The following is a 14,048-nucleotide window of genomic DNA, read 5'->3' on the forward strand; positions in this document are numbered from 1 at the left end:
CTGGTGGTTATTGTCCTGGTGGTTATTGTCCTGGTGGTTATTGTCCTGGTGGTTATTGTCCTGGTGGTTATTGTCCTGGTGGGTATTGTCCTGGTTGGTATTGTCCTGGTTGGTATTGTCCTGGTGGTTATTGTCCTGGTGGTTATTGTCCTGGTGGTTATTGTCCTGGTGGTTATTGTCCTGGTGGTTATTGTCCTGGTGGTTATTGTCCTGGTGGTTATTGTCCTGGTGGTTATTGTCCTGGTGGTTATTGTCCTGGTGGTTATTGTCCTGGTGGTTATTGTCCTGGTGGTTATTGTCCTGGTGGTTATTGTCCTGGTGGTTATTGTCCTGGTGGTTATTGTCCTGGTGGTTATTGTCCTGGTGGGTATTGTCCTGGTGGTTATTGTCCTGGTGGTTATTGTCCTGGTGGTTATTGTCCTGGTGGTTATTGTCCTGGTGGTTATTGTCCTGGTGGTTATTGTCCTGGTGGTTATTGTCTTGGTGGTTATTGTCCTGGTGGTTATTGTCCTGGTGGGTATTGTCCTGGTGGTTATTGTCTTGGTGGTTATTGTCGGGGGGAGTGGTTATTGTCCATTTAGATATTTTTTCGCAGTGGTTTGCATGTTTTCGGTGATCGCTTCAAGGGTAAAAAAGGTGATGGTCACCAAAGTTTCAAAGAGAATTAGAATTCATTTTTCCTGATGATTTTATTTTTAATAACCATCTATATTATAATTTGAGTAAGGGAAAAAAGGTTTGTTAATGTAAAACTCGTTAGTGAGTTAACTGATGACGTCCTAATAAATATCACTGTTATATATTACATGTAGTTTCATGTAAAGATTTTTTATTTAGTTTTTAAAGCCTTTTAATTTTTTCGATAAAATAAATTTTACAATAATACACACACAAACTTACAACTAGGTGAATGAGCCCATGCTATTCCACATGGTATACGTTCTTTTTATAAATTGTTGTCTCCAGCCAGCAGACATGAGACATATTCGACAATCAGTATTTAACATTCAGTTGGGTAAGTACCAAACTACCAACTATTGTTTTTTGTGATATCACAATTAACCCTACCCTACTATTCATGCACTGTTTTATTATGTATTAGATTAAATTGAAATGTGGGCCTAGTAGAAACAGCACTTTGCCATTTAATTCTGTGCATATTTCTGATATACAAAAAATCTGCAACACTTGTTTAATGTGCAACACTTTATAATTTTAATTCATACTGTAAGAATCCTTATAATAATTCGTATGTATTTACGTAACCGTAACTGTATTCTTGAACAATCTCCTAATTTAAATAACTATTGCACACACAGGTGAACAACGGTATATAGCCTGTTGTTTGCCGTGAAGGTGTTTTTTAGTTACTTATGTTCTTTGTTAACATATTTAATTGTAGATGGACTACTTTGAATTACCAGGCAGCTTGCTGGATAAAGGTGAAAGAACTATTTTTGGAAAGACGACTTGCAACTTATGTTTCTGCGTAATTCATAATCCTTTAAACCCAAAGGAGTGTGGTCTCATGTTCTATAAATGTAGCGCTGGCTCCGTTACACATACTGTAGGCTGTAGGCTTCTACACCTGATTAATATAGGCCAATATCCATCACGTCTGTTTTTGGTAGAATTTTTTAGAGCTTCCTTTCTGATTGGATAGCTACTGATTTTATACCTCTTATGGATTCCCAACAGTTTGGAAATGCGATGGGTTTATCACCGACTCATTACCGTACAACTCTGTAAATTGTAATAGGCTTTGTCAGGATTAGATAGCTCGGGAATGTATGTGCCATAGACTTTAGTAAAGCCTTTGACCGGGTCACCCATTCAATTTTGATTGACACATTAATTGGTCTTAATATCATGCCCTCTCTTATTCCAACGGTGTGTAGCTTCCTCTCGCAAAGAAATCAGTGTGTGCAGTTGGGTGGTTAAGTTTCAGCGCCAGAACCAATTACGTGCAGAGTGCCTCAGGGTACTAAATTAGGCCCAATCCTTTGTACTATCAACCATAGTTATTGATTTGCTCAACAATGTACCTGATAGATGGAAGTTTGTTGATGATCTGACGATTGGCGAGGTGATTTCAGTACAGAGACCTGAAGATAGTTTGATTCAAAGCAACCTTGATGCTCTTTCCAGTTGGTGTGTGGAGAATGATACAACACCAAATCCTGTAAAGTTTCAAGTGATGCGTGTTCATTTGTTGCGTAATGTTCCCCAATTTCAGCCGTTACAAATGGATGGTGAAGAATCTCAGAGTGTGAAACTTCTGGGAGTGCATCTGCAAAGTCACCTCAAGTGGGAAGTTGCAGATAAAAGAAGTCGTTTCCAAGGCATCACATTGACTCTATATATGCTATACATTTTGAAACGTTTGGAGCCCCAAAGGATGACCTGGTTTTTACTTTTACAACATACATTCGTCGTTTACTTGAGTATGCCTGTCCTCTTTGGCATAGCTCGATCACCAATAAACAGAGTGATCAACTTGAATTAATCCAAAAGCGTGTTGTAAAACTTATTATTGGATATCAAAACTATGTTACTGTTAGTTACGCAAAATCACTTGAAACCCTCAATTTAAAGACATCCATAACTTTGAAAAGGGGCTGCTAAAGTCGGATCACTTTAAGGAATGGATCCCTGAAAAAGAAAAGCTGACAAGGTGTTTGCGTAAAGTTAACAAGTTCGTTGTGACACGATGTTGGACTAAAAGACTCAACAGTTCCAGTTTTAAGCACGGTGATCTTACTCACTGTGAAAATAGTTTATAAATAGCTGAAGACAAATACTGTAAAGACCAACATTTTCACGTGCCCTTTATTTTCGCAAATTCCACAAAAGATCAACGAATTTATAAAGGGCGCGGGAAAATCGCGAAATTTCGACGATGTTGTTTACAGTCGATCAGGCCTAGCCTAAATATGGAAAAATAAAATAGTTACGATAAACTTCTAATTGTATATTATTTGAAACATTTACAAACCCTGATTATTATTTATATTGTGTGTTCAGGTGTAATTAAAACATTAAAATAAATTACAAACTGACCGAAAATGCTAGCTATGCCGGCCCTACTCAGCCTGTACTGCCTCGCTCAAAACAATGATGAAATTCCACCTCACAGCGATCGACACATGTGGCACCGGAGTATTAATCGCTAAAATAATGTTCGAATTGAATTGGGAAAAAAAAGCTTACAACCTTTTTATAGGTAATTTTGTATGAAATGTATAGTGGACTTGCTTGATGAATCCTTTGTCCATTAAATCATATAAGTTGTAATGTGTCCATAAAGTAATAGTTCTATGTGCGTAGCCTAGCTTGTGGTGTGTAGCAAATGGCAAAAATACCATCACAATGCTCTCCACCACCACCATCACCACAACACCATCACCACAACACCATCACCACAACACCATCACCACAACACCATCACCACAACACCATCACCACAACACCATCACCACAACACCATCACCACAACACCATCACCACAACACCATCACCACAACACCATCACCACAACACCATCACCACAACACCATCACCACAACACCATCACCACAACACCATCACCACAACACCATCACCACAACACCATCACCACAACACCATCACCACAACACCATCACCACAACACCATCACCACAACACCATAACACCATCACCACAACACCATCACCACAACACCATCACCACAACACCATCACTACAACACCATCACCACAACACCATCACCACAACAGAGACCCATCATCCGGTCGGCGTTGTATCCGTTCGTTGTTTTAAACAACAATAATTTGGTAGAGTACATTAATTATGGGGGTGTTCACTATCTAAGAGCCTATTAAACACGTGCGTCAACCACTGTGTAGCCAAAACATTTATTTATTTACATCCCTAAATTTACAATCGCATATTCTGTAATTTTACTCTATGCAATTCAATTGTTGTTTAATGTTAATCGCGGAGGCGAAATACATTGGCCAATTTGGTTCAACAAATTACGCAAGAAACTCAAATCGTGAAAATAAAAGGTCGCGAAATAGTTGAAAAAGTAAAATCGCGAAAATTTAGGGCCGCGACAATTTTGAGCTTTATATAGTACTCAAATTTAATTAATTTTTATAATTAAACATTTTGAAAAGCAAAACAATCAGGGTAGGACAGAAGCAGGGACATTCCTGACAGCGGAACAGTTTCAATTTCAATCAACCATTTTAAACTTTTATTTCCTTTTGTTTCTCCCTTCCCTTGTTTTTCTTTTCCTCACTTCCGCTCTGCTTTTCTTTTTTACTAGGGACTTTATGAAACACGACGGTTAGGGGAGGACGACAAATATCCTGTGTTCTCTGGAGCGTAAAATCATACAGTCAACATAGCCGTGTTATTAGTTACGCACCTTTGCGCAAAGACGACGACCAGCAGTAGTATCTCTCCCTCCCTATCTCGTGTCCCTTCTAAATCGCTTGGCTTGTAAAATATGTCAGAAAAATTCTCATTTTTATTATTTATGTAGTATTTACATAAAAAATAGACAATTAGGAACACCAGGCTCAACCTAATTGAACTAGATCAGCCGTTTGACCCAACTCTAAATTCAGTTTATCAAATAAACTTTTTTAGCAGCATCAGTCAACTAGACAAAGATGAAAAAGCACACATGTCCTGTTTAAGAGCAAGACGAGTTGCTCTTCTATGGATCCCCCTTAAACTGATCTTGATTACTTGTTATCTCAAATTTAAAGAAAGAAAATCTTCACATCAACACAAATTAATTTATACAGGGATCCAAAGTTAAGCAGTGCCCTCTATTGAAATAATTGTTCAATGTAATACAACTTCAATACATTAGTATTTCTTTGTTTGTTGATGTGGCCGGAAATCTGAGGATTTGTTATTTAAAACCATCCTTGTCCCTAGGGCTTGGCTTGGCCAGTCTTTCTCTCGTCCGACGCTGGGTGGGTGGTGTAGGAACTATTCGGTTTATCTTTTGCTTTAAAACAAAGAATGGCCCTCAAAATCAAGCCCACTGGGCTTCTTTTCAAGATAGTATGGGCTTCTTGTATTTGAATTTTAACACGTTCACTGCCACGGCGTATTTATACGTCAAAAATTGCGTGTCGCTACTTGCCAAGACGTAATACTACGTCAAAATCGTAGCACTTTTGTATTGTATGTAGAATCGCTGGCAGTGGTGATTGGAACAGGAATTATCGCATGGCAGTTTATGAATGATGTACGTAAACGATAATCTAAAAATAAATGTCGTATGTTTGTTTGTGTTTATTCCCTCATGCATTGAATATGGTTGATACGATGGCGCCCTCACACTCAATATAATCATCTCAAACATGTCATAAATTGCGCTAATAGTAAATAAAAATAATAAAGGATGAAATGATTCAGTGTGGTTTACTGTTTTTATCTCTCGATGATAGGTTTGACCGATTTTAGCGCGGAAAATCCCCGACGTATATTTACGTTCCTGGCAAAGTCAATAAAATTGTTGGACCATTGCCAGTGACGTATTTATACGTCTCAACGGTTTTTCCCGCCATCGTATTTTGAATGACATCATGATAGTCTGTGACCAGATGTTACACTTTCAAACTGTAATTTAATATGTAAACGGGACTTGGCACTGGGACAGAAATTACGGAAAATGCCTTGGCAGTCAATGTGTTAAAGGAATACTGTAGAAATGTATGATCGTGGTATCAATATATTAATGACCTTACAACCCTTTAATTATCTTAACAATCAATCCTTGTATATTTATTTTACAGTTTGTTTTCCTAGGTACTTTGATTGCATTTTGTATCTTGCTTCCTTGGTAGAGAATTTATCATTATTGTAGTAGAAATTAACAACATTCATTTCAAAAGTCATTTTAATAGTTTAATTTTTAAATAATTTTGAAAAACTATTGTATTTGAGAAAATATAGCTGCATTCTCCTTAATGTCAAATTACAATCACCACTTCTGATAATATTTTTTAATATAATAAAAATAAATCCTCACCTGCAAGAATTTTTAGAACAAGCTGTCTCATTGATACGATAGGCAGAATTGAGATGACATTGATTCACCTGTTCTGGTTCAGTTTTTTCTGCCCACTGCCAAGCACTTTTATCAAACTGCTGCTTTGAAGGCATTGTATGTAGGTAGCCTAGTATTAAGTAAATACAGTATTATAAGTTATGAAATAAATACAAATCAAAAGTTACAGCAAAACACAGTTACTGTATCTTTTTGTTGATTCAAGTTCAAAAACTGTGTTCTACAGACTCTATGCAGTCGGCCTTCTCATTTAAGTACTTCTCAATTTCGAACCTTCTATTTTACAAACAGGTTTGAACAATGACGTCAGAAAATTTTAAAACTAAATGTAATTTGTTGATAACATTTACATATCTATTATCTTCTTTAAACAATCACAAAATCAATCAAAATCTCTATTTATTCACAAAATTATAAAATACAAGAGTACAAAATATAAAACTCGTTCACCATAAAATAAAGGTGTTCTTCCACAAGTTTGTGATAGGTAATATAATATATACAAATAATACAGTGTATACACATTTATAAAAAAAACATTAAAAGAAAGAATTTATAAAATAATACAGCATTAGGCTTCCAGTTTAATTTTGTTTGCAATTTCTTTTTTGAATACGTTCAGAGATTGTGGCATCTTATTGATATTATCAATATTATGTTTATTCCAAGTTATAACCACCTCCCTATAAGAAATACTATGTTTTTTATACTCAGTGCGAGGTTTCGGAACATAGAGGTTTGTATCATTATGTCTAAAGTTATATTTGAAATTATTTTGTTTAACTAGATTTGATAGATATGTGGGTGCACGCCCCGTCATAACTTTATAAATTAACATGCAACATTCATACTCATCTTTAGTTGAGAGGGTAAGTCAATTTACTCGCTGAAGTGCATCTTTACTTGGTGTGTCCCAAGATAGGCCAAATATGATTCGGGCTGTTCTATTTTGTACAGTTTGTACTCTTTTTAGAAAGCTTTTAATACGAAAGTTGACTTCAAGTCAACTTTCGTAATAAGCGTAAGCCCAAGGATCGTAAGAACTAGCCAATCAGTGACAGGGATTATGTGATGTTGGCAAGAATACTAAGCTTCCAAAGGTAAAATACAGTACAAAGAGGCAATGAGGAAGTACTGTATATGGGAATATACATTATAAAATAATACGTAGGCCTAAATAATATAAAGCACAATGCTACGAAATAGCTCTGCGAACTATAAAGTCTTGCTTATCACTTTATAGAAATAATGAATAAAATAGAAATACTGTATGATAAAATGATGGGTAAAATAAGGCAGGACCACACCAATAGGATAACATGCAAATGCTACTAAAATATCAACAAATGTTTAAATATGGCAAGCTAAAATATAAAATGGTTAGAGAACAGTGACATACAGTATAAGAAGAATTGGATAAAAATACGATTCAACTAACAAAGTTTGCACTCAAAAGCCTCGTATAGCAGATTGAAGAAAAGAATTACGTAATGATTTTTGTTTTCATTGTAGAATAAAGGTAGGATGGATAATATATTAATTAATAATATAAATCCAAAGTCAAATTACTGAAAAAAATTACAATGCTGTGGGTATCAGTGGTTGGATCTCAATGGAGATACAAAAATAAAAAGCGAAAAGCTAAATCAAAACGATAAAGTAAACAGCCAGAAAAGTTAGCAGAGCTTTCGGGCAACACTAGCCCTTCATCAGTGCAATTAATTAATAATATATAAATATGTATCGACTCTTCACCGTAGTGTACGGTATTGTTGGAATGAGCAATTATAATTATATACAGACCTACAAATTCAGTATTTATGAAAGTTTTAAACGAATGTATAGCCTTGTTATAATTGATGAAGATGTTTGATTATGAAAATAAATCATATAAATGATTAATAGCCAATATCATTTCAATTATTCACAAATCAAAACCGGGTAAAATCAGCGATTGTTTAAGCCGCTCATAAAACAATTTGTTGGCGACTATCAAAAGAAGAACCGATAACCATTTTAATTAATAATTAAGGTATTTTCTTTCTGGAAATCGTTTCACAAGATGCCATAATCTACAGAATTTGAGAGCCAATCAGAATCAATTCCTTTGAACCACGTCATGCATCGTAATCGCAAGAAAAAATTTCAACTTGACGTAACGGCAACAGACCTTGCGATAAATTCGACTTTCAGCACATGTTATAGGATAGTCTTAATCTTTGCGGTTCAACGCGATTATGACATTTTTTTATCGACGTTAGTTTTTGGTCAACTGATCGGAACGCAAGCGTAATCGTAAGAAAACAACGCAATTGTAAGCAGAAGCAGATCTTACGTCGACTGGAAACCAGGCTTTACTAGCCTACTAGGCCTTAGGCCCTAACCGTTCTAAGCGCGCTAGCTAGCTAGGCTTAGGACTCTACGGGGCCTAGTAGGGTTATCATTACATTAGTTAGGCTAGGTCTGTATACAGTACTACTATAGCCTAGGCCTAGCTAGAGGCCTAGCTAGGCCTAGGCACCTAGCTAGGCTAGGCCCTAGTAATTATTAGTCGATCGGATTGATCCGATATCTTTTATATAGTATGTAGGCCTAATGTCTGAATGACCATTCTCACACTTCCCTGGTAAAACGTACCTCCAGCCGGAGACAGAAAAGAAGCCGCATGTACACTGCAATGATTCGAACACACAGAGTGTTGTTGTTAGATCTCTTGTTGTTTACCTCTCTCTTTTTACGGTCACAGTGCATTTCGGCCGCCCGTCATTTCTGCCGCCGCCGGTTATGGAACTACCAAATTCATGAAACTCCAAAAAGGACAAAATATAGCGTGATCATTTCGGCCGCCAGGTATGGCGCGCCAAATTGAAATAGCCAGAAATAACTGTAGGCCTACATTATTACAGTGAAAAAAGTAACTTTACCAAGTTTATGGAACGCCACAGAGAACTATAGCCATTTAAACCAGAGATCAGTTGTGCAATGGGCTAATTAAATACATTTTTTGACGTTTGTATAGATTTAAAGTTACATTATTTTACCGTCTGAATATTTTGATCAAAATGAATATTGATTACATTTTTATTTTACAGGTCCTGAAGATGTGCTTTGTAAAAATATGTTTCTTTATTAATATAATAAATGTAAACCATACGAATAAAAGTGTTTTTAGCTGGAATATAAAAAAAACGTCAGCCTCACCTCCTTATTTTAAAAAAAAAGATAGCTTTGCGATATTAAGGGAGGTTTCATTTATAATTTCCAAACAAAATGCCCTGGGATGAGTTTTACAAGGCTCATCAAACATTAAGTGCTTATCAAACATTAGTGCTTTGGTTGTACTGTAATACCGTACCTTTATAGGGGCTGTTACAACCGCAGCCGCTAATGTAGAAATAACCGAAGTATAAAGACTTTCCGTCTGACAGTAGGCCTATACGTTATTTTCCAACAAGGTTTGAGATTTAATTTCCTGTAGGCCTACATTTTGAGAATCTAACAGTTCAATATTATTTATTTTCACAATTGCATTAATCATATTTAAATAAAATTCAGGCATAATTTGTAATTGTTTATGCTCTTCAAAATTAAGTTTACTTATCTCTAATGTGTTTTCTATAGGGTACATTGCGGGTCTGGGCTAAGTAGTTCAGTTCACTCACTCATTATAGTGCATTCTTAAAGATGCTGAAAAGGTGGTAATTATGTTAATATCTGTGCAGTTGACTTTATGAAAGTGTTCGATCTATTGTTATAAATATAAAATTAATTGATCGAGTTGAGGTCGTCTTTAGTTCCCATCATCTGCAGCGTTCTCACCAATGGCCGACGAGCAATGAACACCAGGCCGTTTGCAGGCGCCTAGTCCTCTCACACCTCCATTAAATGTGGTGTCTCCCCAGGGAACACTACTTGGCCGGTGTTGTTTCTCACTCTGATTGATAGCTGCAGACTATGGAAATATGTAGACGACCTCACCCTGGGTGAAGTTGTCCCTAGAAATTCTTTACCTATGATGCAATCCCTTCTTGATAACTTAATGAATGATGTTCACAAAATCAGATGGTACCAAACCTTCTAATGCCATATCCTTACTGAGTCATTTTCAGAAGCATAAAACACATTACTGTACCTTGACTGAAATGCGCTGCTTGCACAGCATTTAGGCCTATTATCAAATATATAAAATATTTAAAATGTGTAGTTTACGATAATGAAAAAACACATCAAAAGATACAAAGAGCATACAGACAAAAGAGAAATTCCAATAACAACTAGACATGTAACTCGTCACTTTGACGAGTTAGTTATCCGCTCGACAAACGCCACGTGCACGTCATACGTTAGAATATTGCACACAGAAAAATATTAAGGCATTATGACCTGAACTGAAGAATATGATATGTTGTTATTTCTGAATTATGTTATTTTGTTGTCATATACATAGTATACACAGTATAATCTGTATACATATCACAGTGTAAAATAGGTGAAATTACGGGACCCGTATTTTATTGTAATTTTTAACATCTTGACGGTTTCAAAATGAAATGCAAAAGTAGAAATTTCAGAATAAAATTATCTCAGCAACAACATATTAACGTGTAGAAGAAATTTGAATACGTGAAATATTGATGCGCGCTCTTTTAAATGTAATGAAATATAACGCAAAAGATGAAAATATGACTTTTTGTATTTAACTGGCCATATGATGACGTCACAACATTCGATTGGCACAATTTTCTTATGATTTTGTATCTACAATACAATAGCTTCCTGAAAACGTTTGAATCGTGATTATCACATTTTATTCTTACGAGCTATACCAGATTAAAATTTACTGTAAAGATGAAATTAATGACCAACGTAATTTAAATTTTTAGGCATGATGACGTTAAAAAAATTAAAAAAATTTTAATTCATGCAAAACATAGTTGATAGACCTAGAATATATTAAAATCGGGGTGAAAATGAACAACGAATAAGTGGAGATGCGCTCTATTAAATGTGATGAGCTATGACGAAAGAGACAAAAATCCTATATTTTATATTCGCGTGGCCATACGATGACGTCACAATGTCCGGTTAGCCATATTAATGCATGATTCGATATCTACCACTCATCAACTTCCAGAATATGTAATTAAAAAAAAGTTCTCCATATAGTTTAGAATCTATGACTGTTTAAAAATAGGCATAATTTTGACGAATTTTTGAACTTTTTCACCAGAAACGCGTGCAAATTATTTAATTCGACGTGCTCGTATGACGTAATTTTAAGTCGAAATTGTTTAAAAGTTGGTAACATTACTATAAAAGGCTGAAAAAACATAAATCACGCGAAAAAAATATGTTTTTAACGCTACGTGTGCACCGCGTGCGTAAAAAGTTTCGCGCGCGTGGGAATTTTTGACATGCTCAAAATGACATGAAACGCATAGAAAGTTGATTAGACGTTGATTTTTCGCACGTTAAAATTTTAAACGCGCGTGCGCGCGTAACTTTTTGTGAAACATGCTATTTTTAATCCATAGAAAGTTTGCGCTTGATATGACTTAAATTTTCACAAAGTTTCAAAACAAAATTATGTTTGGTTTTTAGTCTATGATCAATCATTGAAATTCATAAAATCGCACGTAAGTCACGTTGCGCAACTCTGACATCATTCAAAAATAGGAGGTGCACAAGTTCACGTAAATGCCGATATGTTGACAAAGTTACGATATGTTCTGTTTACACGTTTTAGAGAAACGCGACGCACAAAAATGACAGAAAGAAAGAAGTATAATACAGAAAAAAAAAAATTTGATGAAACAGGACGATTACAAGGAGTTATCCGCTACTAAGCGGATAACTAATAAATTGTCATGATGCCTACAATGAGACACAGTTTATAGTTATACTAATCTTATCTAGATGTTTTGCTGTTATATAGCGTTATGGAGTTAATGACTTTCTATATATACCAGTTCGCGTGTAAAGAGATCTAATACGGACTAATGGTGGGATCAATAAGGGATGAGACGGTTGTGCGAGTATTATATGCTTTAGGCCTACCATTAAGGATCGCAACTACACTGTTATTGAAATCGTAAATAATTACAAGTATCTAGTATCACCATTGACAATGAATTAAATTGGGCTGAACAATGTGAAAATACTATACGGAAAGGAAATGTGCGACTGTTCTATGAAACTTAATAAATTTAGAGTGGACAAGTCAATATTAAATTTGTTCTAGGCCTACTCATCAGTGGTTGAAAGTGTCATTGCTTTCTGCTCTCTTGTATGGTATGGAAAATGTAGAGAAGCAGATAAGTAAGTAAAGTAATGTTTAAAGTATTGCTTTTAAAAGTTTGTGTCCCTGTAGTATGCATGTCTGTTTTTAATATATTGATTGTTTTAAATAATATAAATATTGTATAATAGTAATAATTTATTAATATACATTTTAAAATTTTGAAAATGTAAGCCTACACATATTATTTCCATTTTAATTGGTAAAATAAAATGTAATCTTGAATCTTAATCAAATATAAGTCCTATACCTCCATGGACGATCTATATTAATTTTAAAATTTAGCATATTTTCACGATTTTGTTCACTTATACGTAGTCTGTCACTTTTGACGTGCTCGTATAACGAAATTTCTAGTTGAAAAGTGAATAAAATATGATGAAATTACTAAAGAAAAGTTGTAAGAAATCGGGCAAAAGAAAGCGTATTAATGCTTAACGCGCACTCGATCATGGCAATTTTTTTAATGCTTAAAATTGCCTGAAACGTACTCAAATTTCATCGAAAATAAATTTTGAACATTTTAAGCGCGTACGCATGCGTTATATGCGGTACGCACGTAATTATATTGCCATAATATGATGAAATATGACCTGAAATTTATGAGTACCAAATTAGGTTTTATTTTGATTCATGCTTTTGAAGATATTGATTACAAATGTGATTTCGTAACATCGCGCGTAGACCGCGTAATATTTGATTGCGCACCGTTAATAATAACATGATTCCTGGCTATAAAATAAGAAATACACTCTGACGTAGCTAGATGAAATTGATCTCAAGATAATTGACGGACAAAATAATGCTAAGGAAAGAATAAATAAAGGTTTGTAACAGAATGATAATGCATATAACATAATAATAAGTTTGCTAGTCACTCAAACTTCAACCACTTTCACCAGCAGCACTGAACCAGCAACAGCATTCCATACGGTTCTTTCATCATTCGGTACTTGCGTATAGCAACAAGAAGTGATTACACAAGTGCGGTACGATTCTAGGCCTATCTCCGCTGTTGAAGAATAGCGGCGTTTTGTGTGGATTGTCGAAATAATCGGCCTTTAGTTTATGGTGTTTTTAATATAATTTATTACTAAAGAATTACGTGTTAAAATTATAGTTTCTATTAATACTATTAGGCCTAATTATTAGTCTCTAAACCCATGTCTATTCTAGTAGTAGCTGTGTGGATGTGTGTGTGTGTTAGGTATGACCAAAGATAGTTACACTATCTTTGGTATGACACAATCCGAGTAATAAGTCAGCAAAATTAAACAATAAACATTACACAAAAATACATTTTTTATTCTCGTGGGTCAAATCTTCCCATCTCATGTGTTCATATACGCGCATTTTTAAAGTTCCTTTGAGTACATTGCATATTGTTTGATAATTGATAGCAGAATTAAAAAAATACAGTACACAAATTATACACATTCTTTATTCTTGTGGGTCTAAGCTTTCTTTGGGCTATGTCCAAGAACGCTTGGGTGCACACGGAACAACAACTGCGATACGATTCTTTCTACAATAATAGGCCTAGGATTCTAGGTCAATTCACGTGATTGCCTTCGCGCACTCTTCTTCACACACTCTTCTTCACACACACGTCCACTATGCAAAATGTGTCGAGGCTAATCGACAGCTAGGCAAAACATTAAACTAAGTAGTAAT

The 14,048-nt window shown here is 35.2% G+C and overlaps 1 protein-coding gene across 2 annotated transcripts in view; it reads right to left on the minus strand.

The window, feature by feature from the left end:
- LOC140044952 (ubiquitin carboxyl-terminal hydrolase 48-like) overlaps positions 1 to 13,301 on the minus strand; it is a 60,433-nt gene extending 47,132 nt beyond the window's left edge. Inside the window, exons 1-4 of one of the 2 annotated variants that reach the window (XM_072089669.1) lie at positions 13,253 to 13,301; positions 10,087 to 10,244; positions 8,714 to 8,883; positions 6,038 to 6,185 (exon numbers count right to left, since the gene is read on the minus strand). In XM_072089669.1, coding sequence (XP_071945770.1) covers positions 6,038 to 6,171 — 134 coding nt within the window. In that variant the 5' untranslated portion in view covers positions 6,172 to 6,185; positions 8,714 to 8,883; positions 10,087 to 10,244; positions 13,253 to 13,301. The remainder of the gene's footprint in view (positions 1 to 6,037; positions 6,186 to 8,713; positions 8,884 to 10,086; positions 10,245 to 13,252) is intronic. The other variant, XM_072089671.1, reaches the window with a different exon arrangement.
- Positions 13,302 to 14,048: the final 747 nt, after the last annotated feature.

Source organism: Antedon mediterranea, chromosome 3 (assembly GCF_964355755.1).
Source record: "Antedon mediterranea chromosome 3, ecAntMedi1.1, whole genome shotgun sequence".
Taxonomy (NCBI): domain Eukaryota; kingdom Metazoa; phylum Echinodermata; class Crinoidea; order Comatulida; family Antedonidae; genus Antedon; species Antedon mediterranea.